The 18,583-nt window shown below is 34.6% G+C and overlaps 1 protein-coding gene and 1 long non-coding RNA gene across 4 annotated transcripts in view; one reads left to right on the top strand and one right to left on the bottom strand.

Moving 5' to 3' along the window:
- The window catches only part of LOC119069186 (phosphofurin acidic cluster sorting protein 2), a 47,916-nt gene extending 30,482 nt beyond the window's left edge, over window positions 1-17,434 (top strand). Inside the window, exons 2-13 of one of the 3 annotated variants that reach the window (XM_037173127.1) lie at window positions 751-1,062; window positions 1,277-1,524; window positions 5,099-5,358; window positions 5,441-5,708; window positions 6,262-6,333; window positions 8,703-9,198; window positions 9,264-9,418; window positions 9,484-9,731; window positions 9,798-10,094; window positions 10,445-10,532; window positions 10,649-10,762; window positions 11,125-17,434. In XM_037173127.1, the coding sequence (XP_037029022.1) occupies window positions 751-1,062; window positions 1,277-1,524; window positions 5,099-5,358; window positions 5,441-5,708; window positions 6,262-6,333; window positions 8,703-9,198; window positions 9,264-9,418; window positions 9,484-9,731; window positions 9,798-10,094; window positions 10,445-10,532; window positions 10,649-10,762; window positions 11,125-11,246 (2,680 nt within the window). In that variant the 3' untranslated portion in view covers window positions 11,247-17,434. The remainder of the gene's footprint in view (window positions 1-750; window positions 1,063-1,276; window positions 1,525-5,098; window positions 5,359-5,440; window positions 5,709-6,261; window positions 6,334-8,702; window positions 9,199-9,263; window positions 9,419-9,483; window positions 9,732-9,797; window positions 10,095-10,444; window positions 10,533-10,648; window positions 10,763-11,124) is intronic. The other 2 variants (XM_037173128.1, XM_037173129.1) reach the window with 2 other exon arrangements.
- LOC119069306 overlaps window positions 1-18,583 on the bottom strand; it is a 481,283-nt gene that overhangs the window by 197,069 nt on the left and 265,631 nt on the right. The gene's annotated exons all lie outside the window — the stretch shown is intronic.

Below are 18,583 nucleotides of genomic sequence, written 5' to 3' on the forward strand. Positions count from 1 at the left end.
CTCACAAACTAATTTTTCCTTTTAAAGTAACACATTTTTGAGTGATTTAATGGTTTTACTTAAAAAAAAAAAAAGAATTTGGATCAAAGAAATCATCAAAAAAAAAACAAATAATTTTCCATTGCTTTTAGTTCAATACACTTAAAGTGCAAATTTCTTCACAAGTTTAATTTCCATTTTACAATTGTAAACAGCTCTGTTGAATGTATTACTTGTGACGGTTCACAAATCCCCAGCACTCTGCAGGATCCGGGAGGAGTTCGTACCTTCTGACAATTGAATACATTCGACGAAATGCTCAACTAAATTAAAGGTTGCATTGTTCAGTAGTATTCCTCTCTAACACAAAGAATCCAACGTATTGATCGAATCTGCTACAATTAAATTATTTCCAATTTAGTATTTACCATGTTCGTTGTTCGATAAATGTTGTCTAGGACTAGGACATGTTCCAATTTTGTCGAAACTATTTTTTTTTTTCGTTTCACTTGAACGACAGTCCAATGTTTTATGTCAATGTTGCAATAGACCTTGCATAGAATATCAATTTCCCGAAATACATTGTGCTTAAACGTACGTAAAGTACAATCAATTTTACCAATCACTAATTTTGAATTCATTTAGTTTATCCTAAAATTGTATTTCTAGTCTCACGATATACCCTGAAACTGATTCTATTTCCGAGTAAATTGATCCGATTTTATTTTTCCAAAATTAAATTCGGTTTTTTCTCTCTCTCTATTTTTCCAGATTATGTTCACTTACAATCACCCGTCTATCACTTTTAACGCCGTTACCATCGGACTTATCATCATTATCATTGGCTGTTAAAATGCAAAGCTCGAAACGTACGTTGCGATCACATGAAATACCGGTGCCACAATCAATTTTATCAGCTGGTGCTACGCAAACGACAAATTCATTTGGTACAGCCGTTGGAACGGGTGGTGGAATCGTGAGTGGCGGTTGTGGAATGCTAAATAGTCCTCCATTACTTGAGACTGAATTAGATCTGCACTTTAGTCTTCAATATCCACATTTTATAAAACGTGATGGAAACAGGTTGGTTGATGCTAGTTACAATTAGATTTCTTTATTCAGTCTTTATTTCGAACGAATTGATTACCCAATCGTACCATAACATCCTGGTCAAATTTATATCAGTTCAGTTGTCATACATACATTACGTACCGCATAGTGAGTGCGTGCGTCACTTATCTACAACCCCTCGAAGCCAATGTTATGATTAAAATCGACTGTCTTTTTCGCTCTCCAGATTGCTGATAATTCTACAGCGAAAGAAGAAATATAAAACGAGAACAATACTCGGCTATAAGACGTTAGCCGAGGGAGTTATCAAAATGGATGCCGTTCTGCAGAAATCTATGGATATGACAGTGGAATTAACCGCAAGCGGAAAGTCTGGACGTCAGGGCATGACCATTGCCACATTACGGGCCGAACGTGTTGCATCGATTCCAGTCGACCAGGACAATAAAAATAACAACAGCGTTCTGTTAACAGGTGATTATGTCATTTCGATTGCTTCCCATCTTTATTATGAAAACAAAAATTTGTAACCGTTAAGTGATCACTTTGCTGAATGGAGGTAATTCGTTTTGTTCAAAGTTTACCTTTTCCTCCGAATACGCAGTAACAAAAATACCGTTCGCATGTTTTACTTGAATCGATTTGTTTATATGAGCATTTAAATAGCAACGTTATGAAAGAATCTACCCACCTGACTAATTGGGTCCTTAATAATATCGACATGAACGATATTTCTATTTAATACGCCTTCCAATTTTCCCATTCACGTGAAATCATTTACGTTTTCTTTGATATTCATTCCAATTTCCAGTTTGCTTCGCGATTATATGTTTACCACAAATTTGATTGAGTCTCACCTGTGATTTCATTTCTGAAGCACGTTTTACGTGTATATACGAATACAAACACCGTGTATATAGATGTACGAAATGTTATTTCGTACATATATACTATGCACGGCACTGTATCCAATTTCTATTTATAAGTCAATTAATTTTCATTTTATACAATATTTGGGATTTCCATATTTCATATCCGAAAAGAGAGCCGTACACTTTTTTCTTCTTTTCTTTTTTAATAAATCTCTCTTCTATTCGTTAAAAATGTAGGCGGTAATATTTTGCTGAAATGTATTAACATTGCACGACTTGATAAGGATTTTTATTTTATGAATATTCTTTAGCTTCAACTCAAAAAATTGTTGAAGCTTGAACTGTATTCAAAAGAATTTTTTTTCTCGATGAAATTCTTTTCTTTTGAAAAAGGAAAACAGAATTAGTGATGTTAAGGGGATGATTTTTTTTTTTTTCAACAAAACTTAGACCGTTTCTAAATCCTTCGGTAAATTATTTAAATTTGATGAAGAATCATTTAATAACAAAATAATTATGACGGAAAACTTTTGAGCAACAAAAAATTCACTGGCCATAATAATACTTGATCGACCACAAAGCTTTTCGCCTCTATGTTAGAGATGTGCGGGCCGACCTATTTTCAAACCCCGACCCAGCTTGGCCCAGACTAATTTTTAAAGCCCGAGCCCAACCCGACCCGAGAATTTTGTAGTCCGACTCGGCCCGTATTTTTTTTACTGATCGAAAAAACCTAAAATTTGCGCGCCTAACAAGTGGAAATCGTTCGGTTACCTATTGTTTATCACAAAACAAACGAACACTTGAAAGTAAGCTTACGCTCGGCATGTATTGCAATTTTGTTTTTGAAACCCGAGCCCGCCCGAGTCCGACTAATTTTTGAAACCCGGACCCAAACCCGGTCGGACCCGCACATCTCTACTCTATGTGGAAACGTGTTTTTTTTTCACTCTAGAGACTGGATTTTAAATGACTGACTTTTTTTTGAAGAGTACAGCATAATAAATGAGTAAATATTATGCGCAACGAGAAGATAATGACAGTCGGTGGCAGCTTTTCGGTCAAAATTTTAACTGTCATGTACGAATGCTGATGAAATACAAATAGACTGTGTGCGATTTTGAGAAAAAAGTTTCATATTTCAATAAAAAGAAGATTTGCCATGAAACCCGTTGAAAAAATATTTAATTTTTTTAATAGAAATTATTGACAAATATTATTGCCATCCGTCCTTATTAGAATCTTAGTAGATTAGATTGAATTAGAATGGACCGGGATATGCTTTTAGTCTCATTCAAATTACAGCTTTCAAAGTGAGATATAAAATCAAGCAGACATGTTTCAGATATTCTGTTTACACTTTTGTTCTACAGAATAATAATCTACATCAATTAAAAATAAATTATTTATACTTTACACTGTCTATTTTAAGCCGACTTAAAACGTCGGCTAGAATAAACGAGTATGGGGAAACCTCGGTGGGCCTGTAGAGGCGCCACATTTTTTTCAGTTCTACATTTTTTACACTTTATTTCACTTTTGTAAAATTGACATGAAATGTTATAGCAGTGAAGTTGGTTCGCAAAAAAATTAGATCGCCGACAGTATTTTATGACGAAATGTACTAGAAATGTATGCGAATTTTACAAAATCTATTACAATGAAGACTTTTTTTTTCAAATAGAATTTCCTTATAAACCAGGGCCCCAAGCATGGCCTATTTTAGGTAATTGGAATTAACCAAAAATAGTGGTTAGTCCTTGTGCATATCTCGGCTGGCAAAAATCGTATAGCAAATCTAAATTAAAAATTAAAAAATAAATTTTTAATGGAAGGGCATATTGTGCCAGACAAGTTGAATAATTTGGGTGGTTACACTGGTTCTTAAATAGAAAAATTCGATTCCCCAAAGCCACTGTCCAAAATCGTCTCAGTTTTCAAACCTAGTCCTTTTCTGCACTTCCATGATGTGAAGGGGTATTTGCATCGGATAAGAGATGTTTTTTTGACATAACAATGGGTCCTAGATAGTTTTCTAGACGTCTATGATATAGTCTTCCCACTCTCCCGTCCAACTTCGTTTCATTGAACACCTTCCATTTTCTGTGTAGACCATTACTAACGGCGGTAATTTGAACATCGGCCTAATAATGAATCATTATGATGGAAACTATAACATCATATTTCAGCACTATTCCCACTATTGGTGAAGATCATTTTTTTAAGAATGGCGCAACCAAAAAAGCTTCGGGCTTCCCGACTAAAATCTCGTTTTTCAGACGCAGATGCTCCTTAACCATTTAGAAGAGACCGTAGAATGGTTTATGGTTGGTTATGCAGTGAAAAATAAAATTTTTGTGGTGTAGCTGTTGGATGTAAACGTTCATTATCCGTATTGTTCAAAGAGAGTCATTTACGTAGTTAAAAGGCATAGATACCGTTTATCAAGTGTAATCAATACAATGTCTCTTTGAACAGTATCCATATCCATGATAAAGCTTATTCCTCAATTGAATCCGCAATGTGCATATTACCGTAAAAAATTACCGGTAAGATGATAAATTGATATTTCCGGGGTTATTTACAAATTGCAAACACATCTTCTAAGAAAATCAATTAAATTGAATTTAATAATTGCATTCCTTCTCTTGTCGTTGCAATCCACGTCCCATAAGAAACTTGTCAGTTAAATGGAAATCTTAGTAACACAAACGGGTGGCACAGGAAACGAAAACAACCTACCAAACTAACTGGAGTGTTATATTTCTAGCACAATTTCAAATTCATAATGTGCATTCGATTCATTAAAATGATGTTTCGAATCAGAAAGTTATTTTGTCGACAAAAAGTTTTTTTTTTCAAGCGGTCAAACATAAGTTTCATAATCGAGGGTAAAAGTAACTCAATTGCAAAATTGTGGAAATTTTTTTTCCTGTTTTCGAAACAAAATTTCAAATGAAATCATTGTAGCAATAATACTGGCAGAATGGGTGTTTGCTATGGTGGTTCTTATGTGTACTGTTGAATCGTGTCGAGTTGAGTTCATTTCAACAAAAAAAACAAATTTATGCTCCACACAATAAGCACGGGGAAAACAGTTCCATGTCTTCGGGTTATTTTCAAAAGTTTTATGCCGCAGATTAACTCACCCATTGATTTGGTGTTGAATTTTCCAGATCGTGTCAACGAATACTCTGACGAAGACGAAGAGAATGAATTTTCATCGGGTGAACAGGACGATGATGGAACAGACGCTGGTCTGACAGGTTATGACGCAAAACGAGGGTACGCAGCAAAGCATGACTTACGAAAGTATCGTAAGCTCGAACGTTCGGAAAATGATGGAGATGACGGTGCTCTATGCACAAATCCAGTTGACAGTGACAGCGAATTCGAAAATCTCAAAGACAAAGGATCTCGTGCCAAAATTAGTAGAGTAAGTTGTTGGTTTACAGTTCGGCTTGCTATCTGCGGAGAACTGTTTCGAGAAACTAAAAAATCGGTCTTTTCCGTTGCAGCAGAGAAATTTCAAACAGAAAATCGTAGCGCTGTTGAAACGATTCAAGGTACCCGAAGAGCTGGAGGGTAGCGTTGCCCGTGCTGGTGGTGCATTACGTGCCGGTGAACGTGAATTGGACGCATTGTTTCAAGAATTGGAATCGCTATCGTGCGAAGGTGATGATTCGGGACCGGACATGGACAGTTTGTCTATTGGATCGACGCCGAAACCGTCGCTACGGCCATTTTTTACAAATTCCAGAAATATGTTGCACGACAATTTAATAGGTTTGTTAAATTGCTATGGCAACGATTTATTTACATTTTTTTGTTGTTTTGTTTTGACAAAACGCAGTCCTAGCGCTTTAAACAAATCGTAAATATTTAGCTCGTAATTATATATCATCAGAGACATCAGTTTATTTTTAATTTAATTCGCATGACCAAATGGAGCCTAACTAAGCAGTTCACTTAGAGTATTATTATACATTGTATTCCAAAACAAAAAAGTGGCTTAAACGTACGTACATACGTTGCAGGAACGGTAACCGTTCTAAACAGAAAGTATTTTAGAAAATATCAGGAGCCTTTGTTCAGTCAATGTGTTTCAGAAGTTTTTTTCTTGAATTTTCTTTTGAAAATTTTGTTTTTGGTTTACATTTTGTATTTTTGCATTGATTCAAAAACGAAAACGAAAACTTGCTTCGAAAATCTTCGCTATACGACGGTTGTGATTTTCGAAAAAAAAACCCGAATTGCACCTACATTATACCGGAAACCAATGAACTGTGATCGTTTTTATTTTAAATATTGCATGGCTTTATTGGTTTCACTTTTGCAGGCGTCAAAGAGAAAAAAATATTGGAAAAGCGAAACTCTCTCGTGGATAAAAAGTCAACGTCAACAACACCAGGTGGGTTAAGTTTCACATCGAACACACAGCACACTTTTTTCTGTTTCTAACCATACTTTTTTTGTTGCCTGCTTTTGTCGTCCGCTTTTAAAGTAAACAATTTTTTTTTGTATAATTCGGTGTCGTAAAAATAGTAAAAAAAAGATTTGTCTATAAAACCAACGAAAGGATATTGAAGTGTGGTCAGTGATAATGAGCGAGTCGTTTTTAATTTGCCACTCAAATCATCACTTCAGCATCCTGAATCAAACAATATCTTTTTAAGGGTGCACTAATTTCCTAACATTGAAAATTTAGCCAGTGATTTAAAAGAAAAATCCATTAAAAGTGTCACAGCTTCGTTAATCCACTGAGCAGTGACAATGAAATCAAATCCATTTACAACATTAAATATTGATGCGTTGTGAAGGTATCACGGAAGAGGAAATTAAAGTTTGTCGATTGTTTTTAACAATAATTCACTTTCTTTGAAAATATCACGGTATTACAGCATCAGAAATAAAATCAAGATCAAGGCCGGACTGGCTCGAAAAAGCCCTTCGGCTGTTGTGTCAAGAAAATTAATTAAGAAAAACCTTCATTCATAAAAAAATTGCTCTAATGCCCACAGTGCCAGTTCGGGCCTGAATAAGATTAGCAATATTTAGTTAACGGAGAAGAAAAGCATGTTAGGAATCTCACAGAGTTTTTCTTTATTCGTCACATCCGTCACCTGGATCACTCGAAGATATCACTTCCAAAAGAAGAAGAAAAACTTACATCATCACAAATTGTCTGTCATTCGGAAAATTCCGTTAAGAAAAATAAATAAAGAAAATGAAGAAAATGGAATAAGGTAGTCTAGTGTATGTGTTGGTCGTCAAACATCGCACGGAGTTAGTGTCAAATAGAGGCATTGGACCTTCAAATATTTAAAAAAAAATCATTTGTTCGTCTTAAAGACCTTCACGACACTAAATTGGATTTTCTAGGATCTGTGGTTCTAGGGTTCTAAAATGAAACCGTGACCTTATGAGGGACTCAAAATTTCGTCGAGTACTGGTCTGTTACTTCTTTCGATCTGAATATTTTCAAAAGATTCAATTAAAATCTTTTACTTCATTTGTTTAAGCACGAATTTGTCTTTGTAAGACGGCGTTATCTAGAGTTTATCAAATGATATCACTTTAAAGGGACCCGCAAATCATTATTTTCTAACAAATGTGAACTCAGTCTCCAATAAATTAATTACGTGTGAAAGCAACTGTGAATTTCTCAAGTCAATAGGATCTTTGACATCCTTAGTCCACTCCCGTATAGTTCCTACATCTGCCTGATGAATAATTGAAATTTCTAAATATACAAAATTGGCTCCACAGCTTTACGTAAAATCAGTAATGAACACTTCAAAATCAAATACAACGAGATTTTGTTATTAACTTTTCGGAACTTTGCCTTAACTTCTAAATACGGAAATTGTTTTCCATTTCAAAGTTTTTTTTTTTGATAAAGTTTAACCAGTGAAACTATAACGTGACCTCGAATCATCTCGCTCAAGAAATACTTGTTGTGGTAAAATAAAGGAATATTTTAAACAAAAACTTTCAACAGCTCAGCACAAAGACAACTTTGTGGTTAAATTCAAAGCGATAACAAAACAAGTTACACAAAGTTTTCCGATTAATTTTCTAATTTAATTGTTGTAAACCTGTGACATAACTATGTTGTCGACAACACTGCACATAGATTTCGGCTATGAAATTCATGTCACCCCCTCTCGTCACAGAGATTTATTAAAAACACTCAATCGAAACTGATCGGTTCCAAGCCGTTTAGTATGATATTAAAACCGAGACAGAAGCTTTTCAGGTCTTAGAATAAATCGCTTGTTCGCAATGGAGGTCTGAAAAATAGAGCGGCGAATATATTGAGCGAAAGCTCAAAGCGACTAACAAAAAAAAGCTACAAACACTGTCGACTAACCAACCATTCACATTTCTTATTTTTATTTCTAACGCCCTCCCCTTTGTTGTCTAGCATCCGTACAGCTACATTGAATGGCATCTAATCATTTGTCCTGGGTGTGAATTAAATTACATTTTGACTAACTTTTTCGATTTCATTTCAAAGCATGACGATCTCGTGACTTTTAATTTAATGTTCAGTAACCACACCTGTATAACGCACCGAATCTCGTATCCCTACAACTTAACGTTTTCATCCCGAATGAACAACCAGGCACAATCACTGTAAAACAACTAAAAATTATTTTTCACCCCTCTTCTCCACATAAAGTTTTTCTTTCCTCTTTCAACTCAACTCAACTCAAAACAATTTTTATTTTATTTCGGCCAAAATCAACTGACTATTTTTTGTCGTTTGTATCACAGACAAAGCGAGTGATTGGAAAAATGACAGTTCCGGCAATGAGGATCGAACGGGTAATACGGATCCCGAAGCACAGTCGGATCCACAGAATACTGGCAGTCCACCACGCGAAAATCGCGAAAAAGATCCGCCAACGTTAACTGAACGACGAAATAAGTTATTTCGTGCGTCTAGTAGTACTCCGAGCAATGTGGGTAAAAAGAAGCAATCGCTCAGTTTGTCCGCTGAACCAAAATCAGTATTAGAGTCATGTCTGTCGCCGACCAATGTCGAACCACGAAAATCGTTGCTCGATCAAGTTACACGAACGTTTTCCACTGAAGAGACTGTTTTGCCGGATGTTCTAACCATTGTCGGTCCACCGGAACCACATTCAGGACTGTTATCTCAGCGATTGGCTCCGCTGTTAGCTGCGGCATTTCGACCGATATTCCAACCTCATAATACTGCTGAGGTCAAAGCCGTGTTACAAGCATTGATGAATAAAATTCAGAAGTAGTAAGTAGACGACACGCAACTATAATGATCCAATCGAACCTAATCGACGGATAATTTTTTTCTAGTTGTAACACTACCGCAAAACCCCCAGCGACCATAAAGGTGTTGCTTCTAGGCGGTGATTGGTTAGAAGGTGCAGTTCTTCGGCATTATGTTGATCTCTTAGGTGTCAAGCCACCGGACTGGGTGAATCATTTACGTTTCTACATTGTTCCTATTGGTACGAGAGAACAAAAATGTTTCAACCTAAAAACTGCGCACATTAACATTGTGTTATCGCTGTAGGTTCCAGTTTAGTTTCACGATATTTGTGTGGTCTTGACTCAGCGTACGGACAGTTGTTCGGCGTCGAATCGTGGCAACAACACTGTGAACGAGCTGCTTCATTAGATCCAGCTGATATTTTAGAAGTAACAAATCGTATACAAATCTACTTACACACCGCTGGTCCATGCACTCAGATACCGATAGCCGAGGCAATGGTAAACTACAAGGACGAAGATTCATGTCAAGTGTTTGTACCGTTCATCAGTGTAAGTGGAGATTGACCTATCGTTAAACGACGTGACTGTGACTATTGTTTCACCGTGGTTTTTTAGGATGTGAAAATTGGGTGCTCAGATTCTCATCAACTGTCGTTAGACTTAGACGAATCGTTGTCCAATGTTCAGCAGCAACAGCAACAGTCCAGCGGAAATTTACTGTCGAGCAGTCCGCCTAGCGGCAGAATATCTCCACCAATGCCAACCACACCGCAATTGATTTCGAATCAGGAACCGTTGGAATTGCAAATTGATTATTGGCCGATTATAAAGCCGGGCGATAAAGAGAAAAGTCAAAATAAAAGCTCCGAACAGAGTAAAAACAGTATTAAGAGTACGTTTAGGAATTTACAGGTGAGTCGCGATGTTACGTTTTATTCATTTAGGGTTTGTTTAGCTAGTGCGAAGTGAATGGAATTTTCACAGGCGACAAGAGACACTTATGAGTGGGACGCAATATGAACAGTCTTCAATTTACGATGTTCATTCAGCTGGTGCTTAAATCTTTTTAAATTAAGTTTCGTTGTTATGCTGGTCTGTACTATCAAGTCTTTCAAGTTGTCGAGATAATATTTCCGTTCTCTGGTACCTACCGGCAGTGTTTATCTTTCCATTCACCTTCGCACTAGATTTTTGTTTCAAGTTTATTCATTTCAGTCGCTTACTGAACAATTCAATTTACTTGTATGTTTGTTACCATAAAGGTGTACCGACTTCCGTTATATCCTCAAGCCAGTGACGCTTCGCATGGTTTAATAGTTAGCTATGCAACTAAAGAGAAGAAGCAAAAAAGTGAGTACAAATTTTGTTGGACTTTCTCTAACGGACGGACACATAGAGATCCCACATTCAAAAACTTTTATTTTGATTTATTTGAATGCTAAACTCTGTCTTCCATTTTCATTTAGTCATGAGATTGGGCAAGAAAAAGGAAAAAGATCGAGAATTGGAGAAGCAATGTATCGATGGCATTGCGCGATTGATATGTTCACCAAAGCAGTCACACCCGGTACCGTTAAGAGGTAAACACATTTTTGTTTTGTTAGATGTTAGGGAATTAGAAGAACTGAAACTGTAATTCAATTCCATCTATTCATGCGTTGCCACATGTGAACAACGTGTATAGAAAGCAGGGACTATTTTTGGAAAAACGATTTCCCAGATTTTCCCGAATTTTCACACATTTTTCCAAGAAATATGGGAAAATGATTTTCCAAATATAGTCCCCGATATAAAGTAACCCCGATGTGGCGCATGTGGATTGAATGCTGTTAATTGTATTAGAAAGTTTTCGGTTCTTATGATTCTCACTGCTGACTGAAATATTGCATTCGATGCAAGTGAATAACGTGGAATAACCTGCACGTTCCCTATCCACACATAGTTTACATTGATGGCACTGAATGGACGGGCGTTAAGTTCTTCCAACTTTCATCCCAATGGCAGACGCACGTGCGCAACTTTCCGGTCGGATTAATTGGAAATGCTCCATCTGATTTAACCTAGTCATTTTCATTGAAAAGATAGCGAAAAAAGCTGAGAGAAAATTTTATTGTTATTTGTAGATTTATTTGTATAGAAATATGGGCAACCGAAATTCAATTTTTTGTTTTTATTTCCAATTCATTTCAGTTTTTTTCGTGTCAAAATTAAATTTAGTACAACAATAATGGACACGTATTGAGTGATCCGGCAATATTTATAAATAAATAAAGAAAAACAAGGAAGTTAGTTGATAGATTAAAAGACGAGAGCTGAGCATAAACTATGTAATAAAGCTAACCAAAACGATTGAACGATTTCTGAACGGTCAAAAGAAAATAATTTATTTTGCAGAAAAGGACAATTACAATTGAAAACAAAACAATTTTCAGCACACAACAGCGCTTGACCATTTTTTCTTCTTCGTTAAATTGTTTGCTGGTGCATTGTGATCTATCATTTTAGTCACATCTACGAAATAATTCTTAAGATTTGTATCTCAAAAGTGCATAATCAAAATATAATTGCTGCTAACGTATAAGACGTCACAGAGCTCTGTAGATAAATAGTAGGATTACGTTCCTGTTGGGACAATTTTTATTTTATTTTGACGAGTAACAAGTTTGTCGCCCGCGTCAAACCCAACGACCATAATTCCACTAGTCAAAATACAAACAAATGTCCGAACAATACGTAATATTAAGGTTACTCGCTTCGCTAACCATCGGGGAAATGATTTCCGAGCGGTGCTGCGAGTAAAAATATTTTCTTTTTTATACTTAATCAAAAGACCGGTGTTTTCAGACGCTTATGTCATTTACGAGTAAAACACACAGAAGGTGCTACATATGATGGTGTTCGGATGGAATTTTTGGCCGAGCTCATTTGTTTTTTAAATGTAAAAAAAATGCGATCGCATTTGTGTTGGGACCCGGGCCACGGTTCTGGAAAAGTTTACAGTTCCGGTTCGGTTTGTCTGTTGAGTTAAAAATGTTTAAAAAGATAGATCTTGGTCCATACGACTCTATGAAATATCGAAAGAATCGTGTGGGAAATTTCCGTTTTCCAATTTAACTACGTCAAAAGATAGAAAAAAGATCATGAAAGTGATCCAAAAAAAAGTACTAAAAAAATGTCACCATATGATTGTGACTCTCTTTATAATGAAACTTTGGCTGGAATTTAAAGAAAAAAATCGTTCCGTTGTTTGGGATAAAGCAAAAGACTCAACAACAGCAACAACATTAAAAAAAAAAACTATTTATTCGTAGTGTCCGGTTATTAAGTTAAAGAAGGAAAAAAAGAAACAAGAAACTTGTACGAGAGGATAATATATCACAACAATAGCAAACTTAATAAACTATGTACTATGTGTATAGCATGTAGAGTGTGTATTACTTAAGATTTGCATGCAAATGAAAACAAAAACATAAAAATAAATTTTAAGCAAAAAATAATGATCGATGGCACAATAAGGAATTTTTATTATGGCAACCGGATCCATAAAACCAAACTGAATTTTGTGCTCCTTTGTTTTTGAACGAAACATTAAAAATGCAACAAGTTCCGACGAGTTGTTCGGTTTCATACGGATGTCTGACTATAGAGACTTGCAAATCGTAATGGAGCCGCTGTGGTCTCAACCATAAATCGGCCTCTAGATTTTTTATTCTATGCCACTGGATTGGTCCAGGTAAAAATTTTCAATTGCAGAACCCTTTTCAGTTTTCACATCTTATGAAAATTACCGTCAGCCCTGCTTACGGCGCTTGTCGAAACAAAATGTGCTAACTAGTGCGTAATCAACTACTTTGACAATGTTAGTATTATCGGAAAACCATGATTTTGACATTGGAAAATAAATTCTTTCCTCTACTTTCGTCTATGTCGAAAGCGTATGACTTCCCTTTTGAAAGATCCAATCTATATATTTGAGGCTCAGGTCTGGAACGACCAGAAGCATTTATTTAGTTAAGGAAAGCTTTCTTTAAGATTCGATGTAGGAAACTGTGTCTCTAATATCTGTCAGTATATACACACTAAAGAGGCACCGACCGTTACTAAGCTAAAATTGTAGCCTACATTTGTGTGCCTCATATTTCATTTTTGATGATATCTTTCCATCAAAATCCTTTTTGAAAATTGTATGACGCAATAACTACCACGAATGTGTTAGCTTTCAACAGAAGATACATTTGCTTGTAGTCGTTTGGCCAGAAATTTTCTTAAACTGCTCACGTTTCTCAGAGCCAGTCAAACTGCTACTGCTACAACCAAATGTATTTTCTATTGAAAGCTACCACATTCGCGGTCGTAATTGCAGTCGACCATTTTCAAAAAGGATTCTGATGGAAAGATATCATCAAAAGTAAACTAAAATCCAGTATTTAAAAATCGCCCTAATGTATGCTTTTCGGCAAAGTACCGGTGCCTCTAAACTTCTAATATGTTTCAAGACAGTCGCGTCTGGTTTTGCGGTAAGGTTTTAAAATGTTCTATGTATGGTTAAAGTCTTATTATCGGGTTTGTACCGGGACTTATTATTGGGAATTTTAATTTGGAAAATTCGGAAAAATTCCGAATATTTCTGAAAAGGTTCCGAATCTGATTTTTTTCCGGAATTCTGTCAGAAATATTCGGAATTTTTCCGAATTTTCAGAATTAAAATTCCCATTAATGCGGTTTGTACTGATGACATAAAGGCTCTATCTACACCATCTTTTAGTGATAACACGGATGGCGAGCTAAACGTAACGAACGATTATTGTAGTGTTGACAAAATATATTATGATTTTGAGTGACTCGTTCGAACTTGTCGCATTTGAACATTTAATTTCTTTCTTTTCTTTTTTTATTGAATTGACCACAAAATTCATCCAGACATACCATTATTTTAATTGTAAATCTATTATTCGTAATTTATTTATAGAACCTTATTTACCATGAATTAATTAAATTTTGTTTAAGGAATGAAATACTGTAGTGAAACGTGTTCTTTCTCAAATGTGATTTTAAATTTCGTTTCTACATTTATTTATAGAAGAGACCCGCCAGAGGAGCGATGATGAAGAAGTAAATTTTAATTTAATTTAAATTGAAAGGAGGGAAGGAAGAAAATTAATTGAAATAACATATCCCTATGCTTTAATATATAAAGAAAACAAACAAAAAGAAAAAAAACGAAGAAAAATTTAACTCAAAAATTATCCATATCCATCAGCAACAGCAACAAGAAACAAAACCGAAATGGTTTTGCATCCATTGGATATGAATAAGAATCAAATGTAAATTCATAAAAATAGAGCAGACTGTGTACAATCAACGCTATAAATTATGTGAAATTTTGTTTTGTTTAATTAATGACCAAACGGATTGATTCACGGTAACATGTTTTAATTTGTTGCTTTATTATTATTCTCGCTTCCTCGCACATTTTACGTTTTTATGAACCAACAAAGTGGAACAATTTTTTTCCCCGGAAATATTCACTGAGTTCGCAATACCGATATCCTTCGGTTACGAAATTCTATTCCATTTTATCATTACTTAAATACGAACACACTTCCGTACACATACAGTATGATGGTGAGCCAAAATCAAATTCAACCACAAAATCAAGTTTCTATTTTACATTGTGGCTGCTGATTAACAAATGATATGGAAGTTTCTTAATTGGACGGATTCAATACACACTTTTTCAATGCTCGGTTTGAATTGACTCACATTCGGTCGAAATATTCAAACGCAGAGTTTGGTCTATCCGGTTACTTGACCGAAAACGTGAGTTCACTTCATACAAATATGAAGCCGATCTCTAGTTCACAGATTACCGATGTCAACAGAAGTCTCTAGTCATTTCACTGCCAATATGACTTTTCAACCATGTCAAAAATGTGTTAATGTAAATATCAGTAGTTCTATCTGGTTCTTTCCAGAGAACGACCACGTTCCTGTAAATAAAATAAAAAGTTCAACTAAAAAAATCGAAATATCCTCCAGTCGATTCATCAATTTGATCCATGTCGCCCATCCCAGAAATAGATCCTTCAGTCAATTAATTGAAATTCGTTTCCCTTCTGCGACGTGAAATGTGTTGATAACGAGGAGTTGCTCAAACCGCGATAAGTACACAACATCATTATGTAAATATATTTATTCTGTACGTTATGCATGCATGTCTTGGATTTCTTTTTATTTTCATTTTTTTATTATTATGATTTGTACGATTTTACTTGGAAGGAAAAAGAATTTTGTTCGTTTCGCTTTGAATTATTTTTTTATAAAAAAAATATTTGTTTTTTGAAATACACTTCTGACTGAGACCTTTACGATTGTAAATTTGAGTTTGACTTTTTATTTCATTTCATCATAATTTTGCTTCTTATCAAAGTCATCAACATTGTGGTCATTGCTAATTTACACGTCACACCCAAACAATTAATGGGACCCAATTCATCAATCAATCGTACATTGTAATGTAATCACTTAAATCACCATTTCTGTTAAAATGTTTCGCTGCACTTGGCCATCCGAAAACAGATTACATATCCGTCACCGGTAAGTCAGTTCATGTTCCAGAACAAACATCGATTGTGTGATCATATTGATCATTGGCCTGTTATGACAATTGGGTATAAATGAAACCTATAATCGATCATCAAATGGCGTAAAATTTAATTTTCAGTCCTACGGTTCAATGAAATGGGAAAGCTGAAGCCAATCACTTTATTTCTAGTGTCAACACTTTCGTATATTGAATGCATTACTAGGCAATAGAGAATTGACAACGTGTTTTGTTAAGTAATCGACTTAAAATGTTGGTAAATACGGCAATAACCACCGAAACATTGGTTGGTAAATCGATTTGAAGATAATGTCAGAAAATTTGTGTAATTTTATGGCCCCGAAAAATGTTTGGATTGGATGCTTAGCGCAACTTTTTACCTATAATGTATATCAACAGCTATCAACAGCTACGATAAAAATAAGCATTCAGCTGTCTGCGGTAGTTGCATAGCATTCTCTTATAGAGGACTTTTCGTATAAAGTAAAATGCATCTTAAACCCGTTGAAGTAAAAGATTTTATTTCAAGCGTTTGGAAGTCCTGACAACAAAGGAATTAACAAACTCGGTCACGCCTAATGATACGATGTGTAAAAGGCTAAATCAGAATAGATTGTCAGTGAATACATTATTGCTGTGAAATGTGTTGATAGGTTGAAGCTGTCTGACATAACACCCCATCAATGTATAACAGTTACATGTTAATATTTAATTTAAAAAAAAATTATTCTTCAGATGAAGTCAACAATATTCAGATTGGAATTTTCCTCAGCGGTTTTACCAGCTGATCCACCCATACAAACACACTGTTCACACACTGTTTATACGATTTTAAACCACGTATAGACAGTGTGAGCGGACGAAGGTTACACATTTTTTTAAATGTGGTATTTTACAGTGGTAAAAACATCTGAAGAAACGTTTTGTATAAATTTGGTTTGACATTGACTGTAGTTTTTCTTTTTCTGTTCATTGTTATTGGTTGAACGCATGTTATCACGTCCATATCACCTTTATAATTGAACTTTTAGGTAAATGTTTGCTCAATATAATCCGTATTCAATTTAATTTTTAAAACTTAACTTATATCGCCGAGTTTATTGCGTCCTAGTGCTATAAGCTGTTTCAAAACAATGTAATCAAATACTCTGTGTTGTGTTTAACAACTAAACGTAATGTACTAAGTAAAAACTTAAAAAAATATTCAAAATGAAAATTGAAATAAAAAAAAAATTAGAAATCTAACTAGCGGAATTAGTGACAAATTTATATCAAAAAAGAGATGAGAGAAAATTGTAAAATGAAAAATAATTGAGCAACGATTTGCAATAATTTAAATAATTTATTACAACAAATAAAAAATAAAAAAATATGAAAAAAATTGTGAAATTAGTAGACCTAAATAATAAGAGTAAATTGAATATATAAACAAGACACAAAACTAAAAGAAAGAATATTAAAGTAAAAAATATGTGGGGAAGAGGGGGGGGAATAAGTATGAACTTCAAATATGAGGATAAGTGGCCGAAAACAGTTTTAATTCAAAAATCGTGAAAATCCGTACAAATTCGGACAACAAAATGGAAATTAATTGCTTTCAAAGGTTAATATTCGATTTTCGGTTAACAATGTTGCATTAGTTTTGTTTGAAAAAATCATTTAAAAAAAATATATTTAAAGCAGCGCGCTTCAATAAAATCGCATGACTTTTTTATTTACAATTTTTATTTAGGATTTTAACTTTATAAAATATTTAAAAGAAGAAAAAAATAAATTATTAAACCGAGATGAAAAAAAAATCTTGTTAAATTGCTGTAATCGTTAAGTTCATGTGATGACTAGAAAGAATAAACAAACAATAAACAAATTATTAGAAAACAATGAGCAATTTGATTTAACTGTAGATGAGTGTTAATCAAGGTCATCGAATTTTCCGAAAAACACATGCACTGGCCATGATTAGCTATCGGTGCCCTATACTTCACGCTCGGTACTTTTATTGAAATTCCTATTTTACGCCTCATCTTTCACTGTTTGATGCAGATTTACGTTAATCAATCAAAGTGTTAACTCTTAGTGTAGTTCTCTAAATCCACATCCCGACCGAATTTTTAAAAAAATATATGAATAGGTAAATGCACAAACAGAACATGCCACATTAGCGAATTATAGAAAAAAAGAATTTTTTCGATTTATCTCCGTCTCATCCAAACGAAGCTAAATAAATAGACAGTTTGCGCAAAAGATGCTTAATTTATAAGCCAACTTATAAGTTGCAAGTTATAAATCACTTCCTCATACAAGAATTTCAGGAAAGTTACTTATAATTTCCAACTTATAAGTTGACTTATTGTTGTGTCATTTGCGCAAATTGTCCAATGAAACTTCATTTTTCTTATAATTCGCTAATGTGACACGCCCAGTTTTTACATTTAAACTGAATCTGATTCAGTTCAGGCTTACGGAAACCTGATCTTGACCAGAAAGCAATTTCGAAATTTAGTGTTTTCACTGAATCCAGATCCATTTAAGTTTTGAATTCAGGTCAGGTTCACATTAACATGAAACATTGCTTTGAAAATGTGAGTTTGACCTAATTTTCATCCGAATTTTTCATTTCATAAGGTTCATATTTCTACAGTAGTAACTAATTGAAAAATTCGAGTCATCGACTGGAGGCTACTATTGTCTGATTCAAACTGTTTTGATCTACTATCTGAAGCGAGTTCCAATTAATGGAAATATGATACTCATGCTTTAATACCGCGGCTTGTGATACTGATTTCACATTGAAACC

Source organism: Bradysia coprophila (assembly GCF_014529535.1).
Source record: "Bradysia coprophila strain Holo2 chromosome X unlocalized genomic scaffold, BU_Bcop_v1 contig_26, whole genome shotgun sequence".
NCBI lineage: Eukaryota > Metazoa > Arthropoda > Insecta > Diptera > Sciaridae > Bradysia > Bradysia coprophila.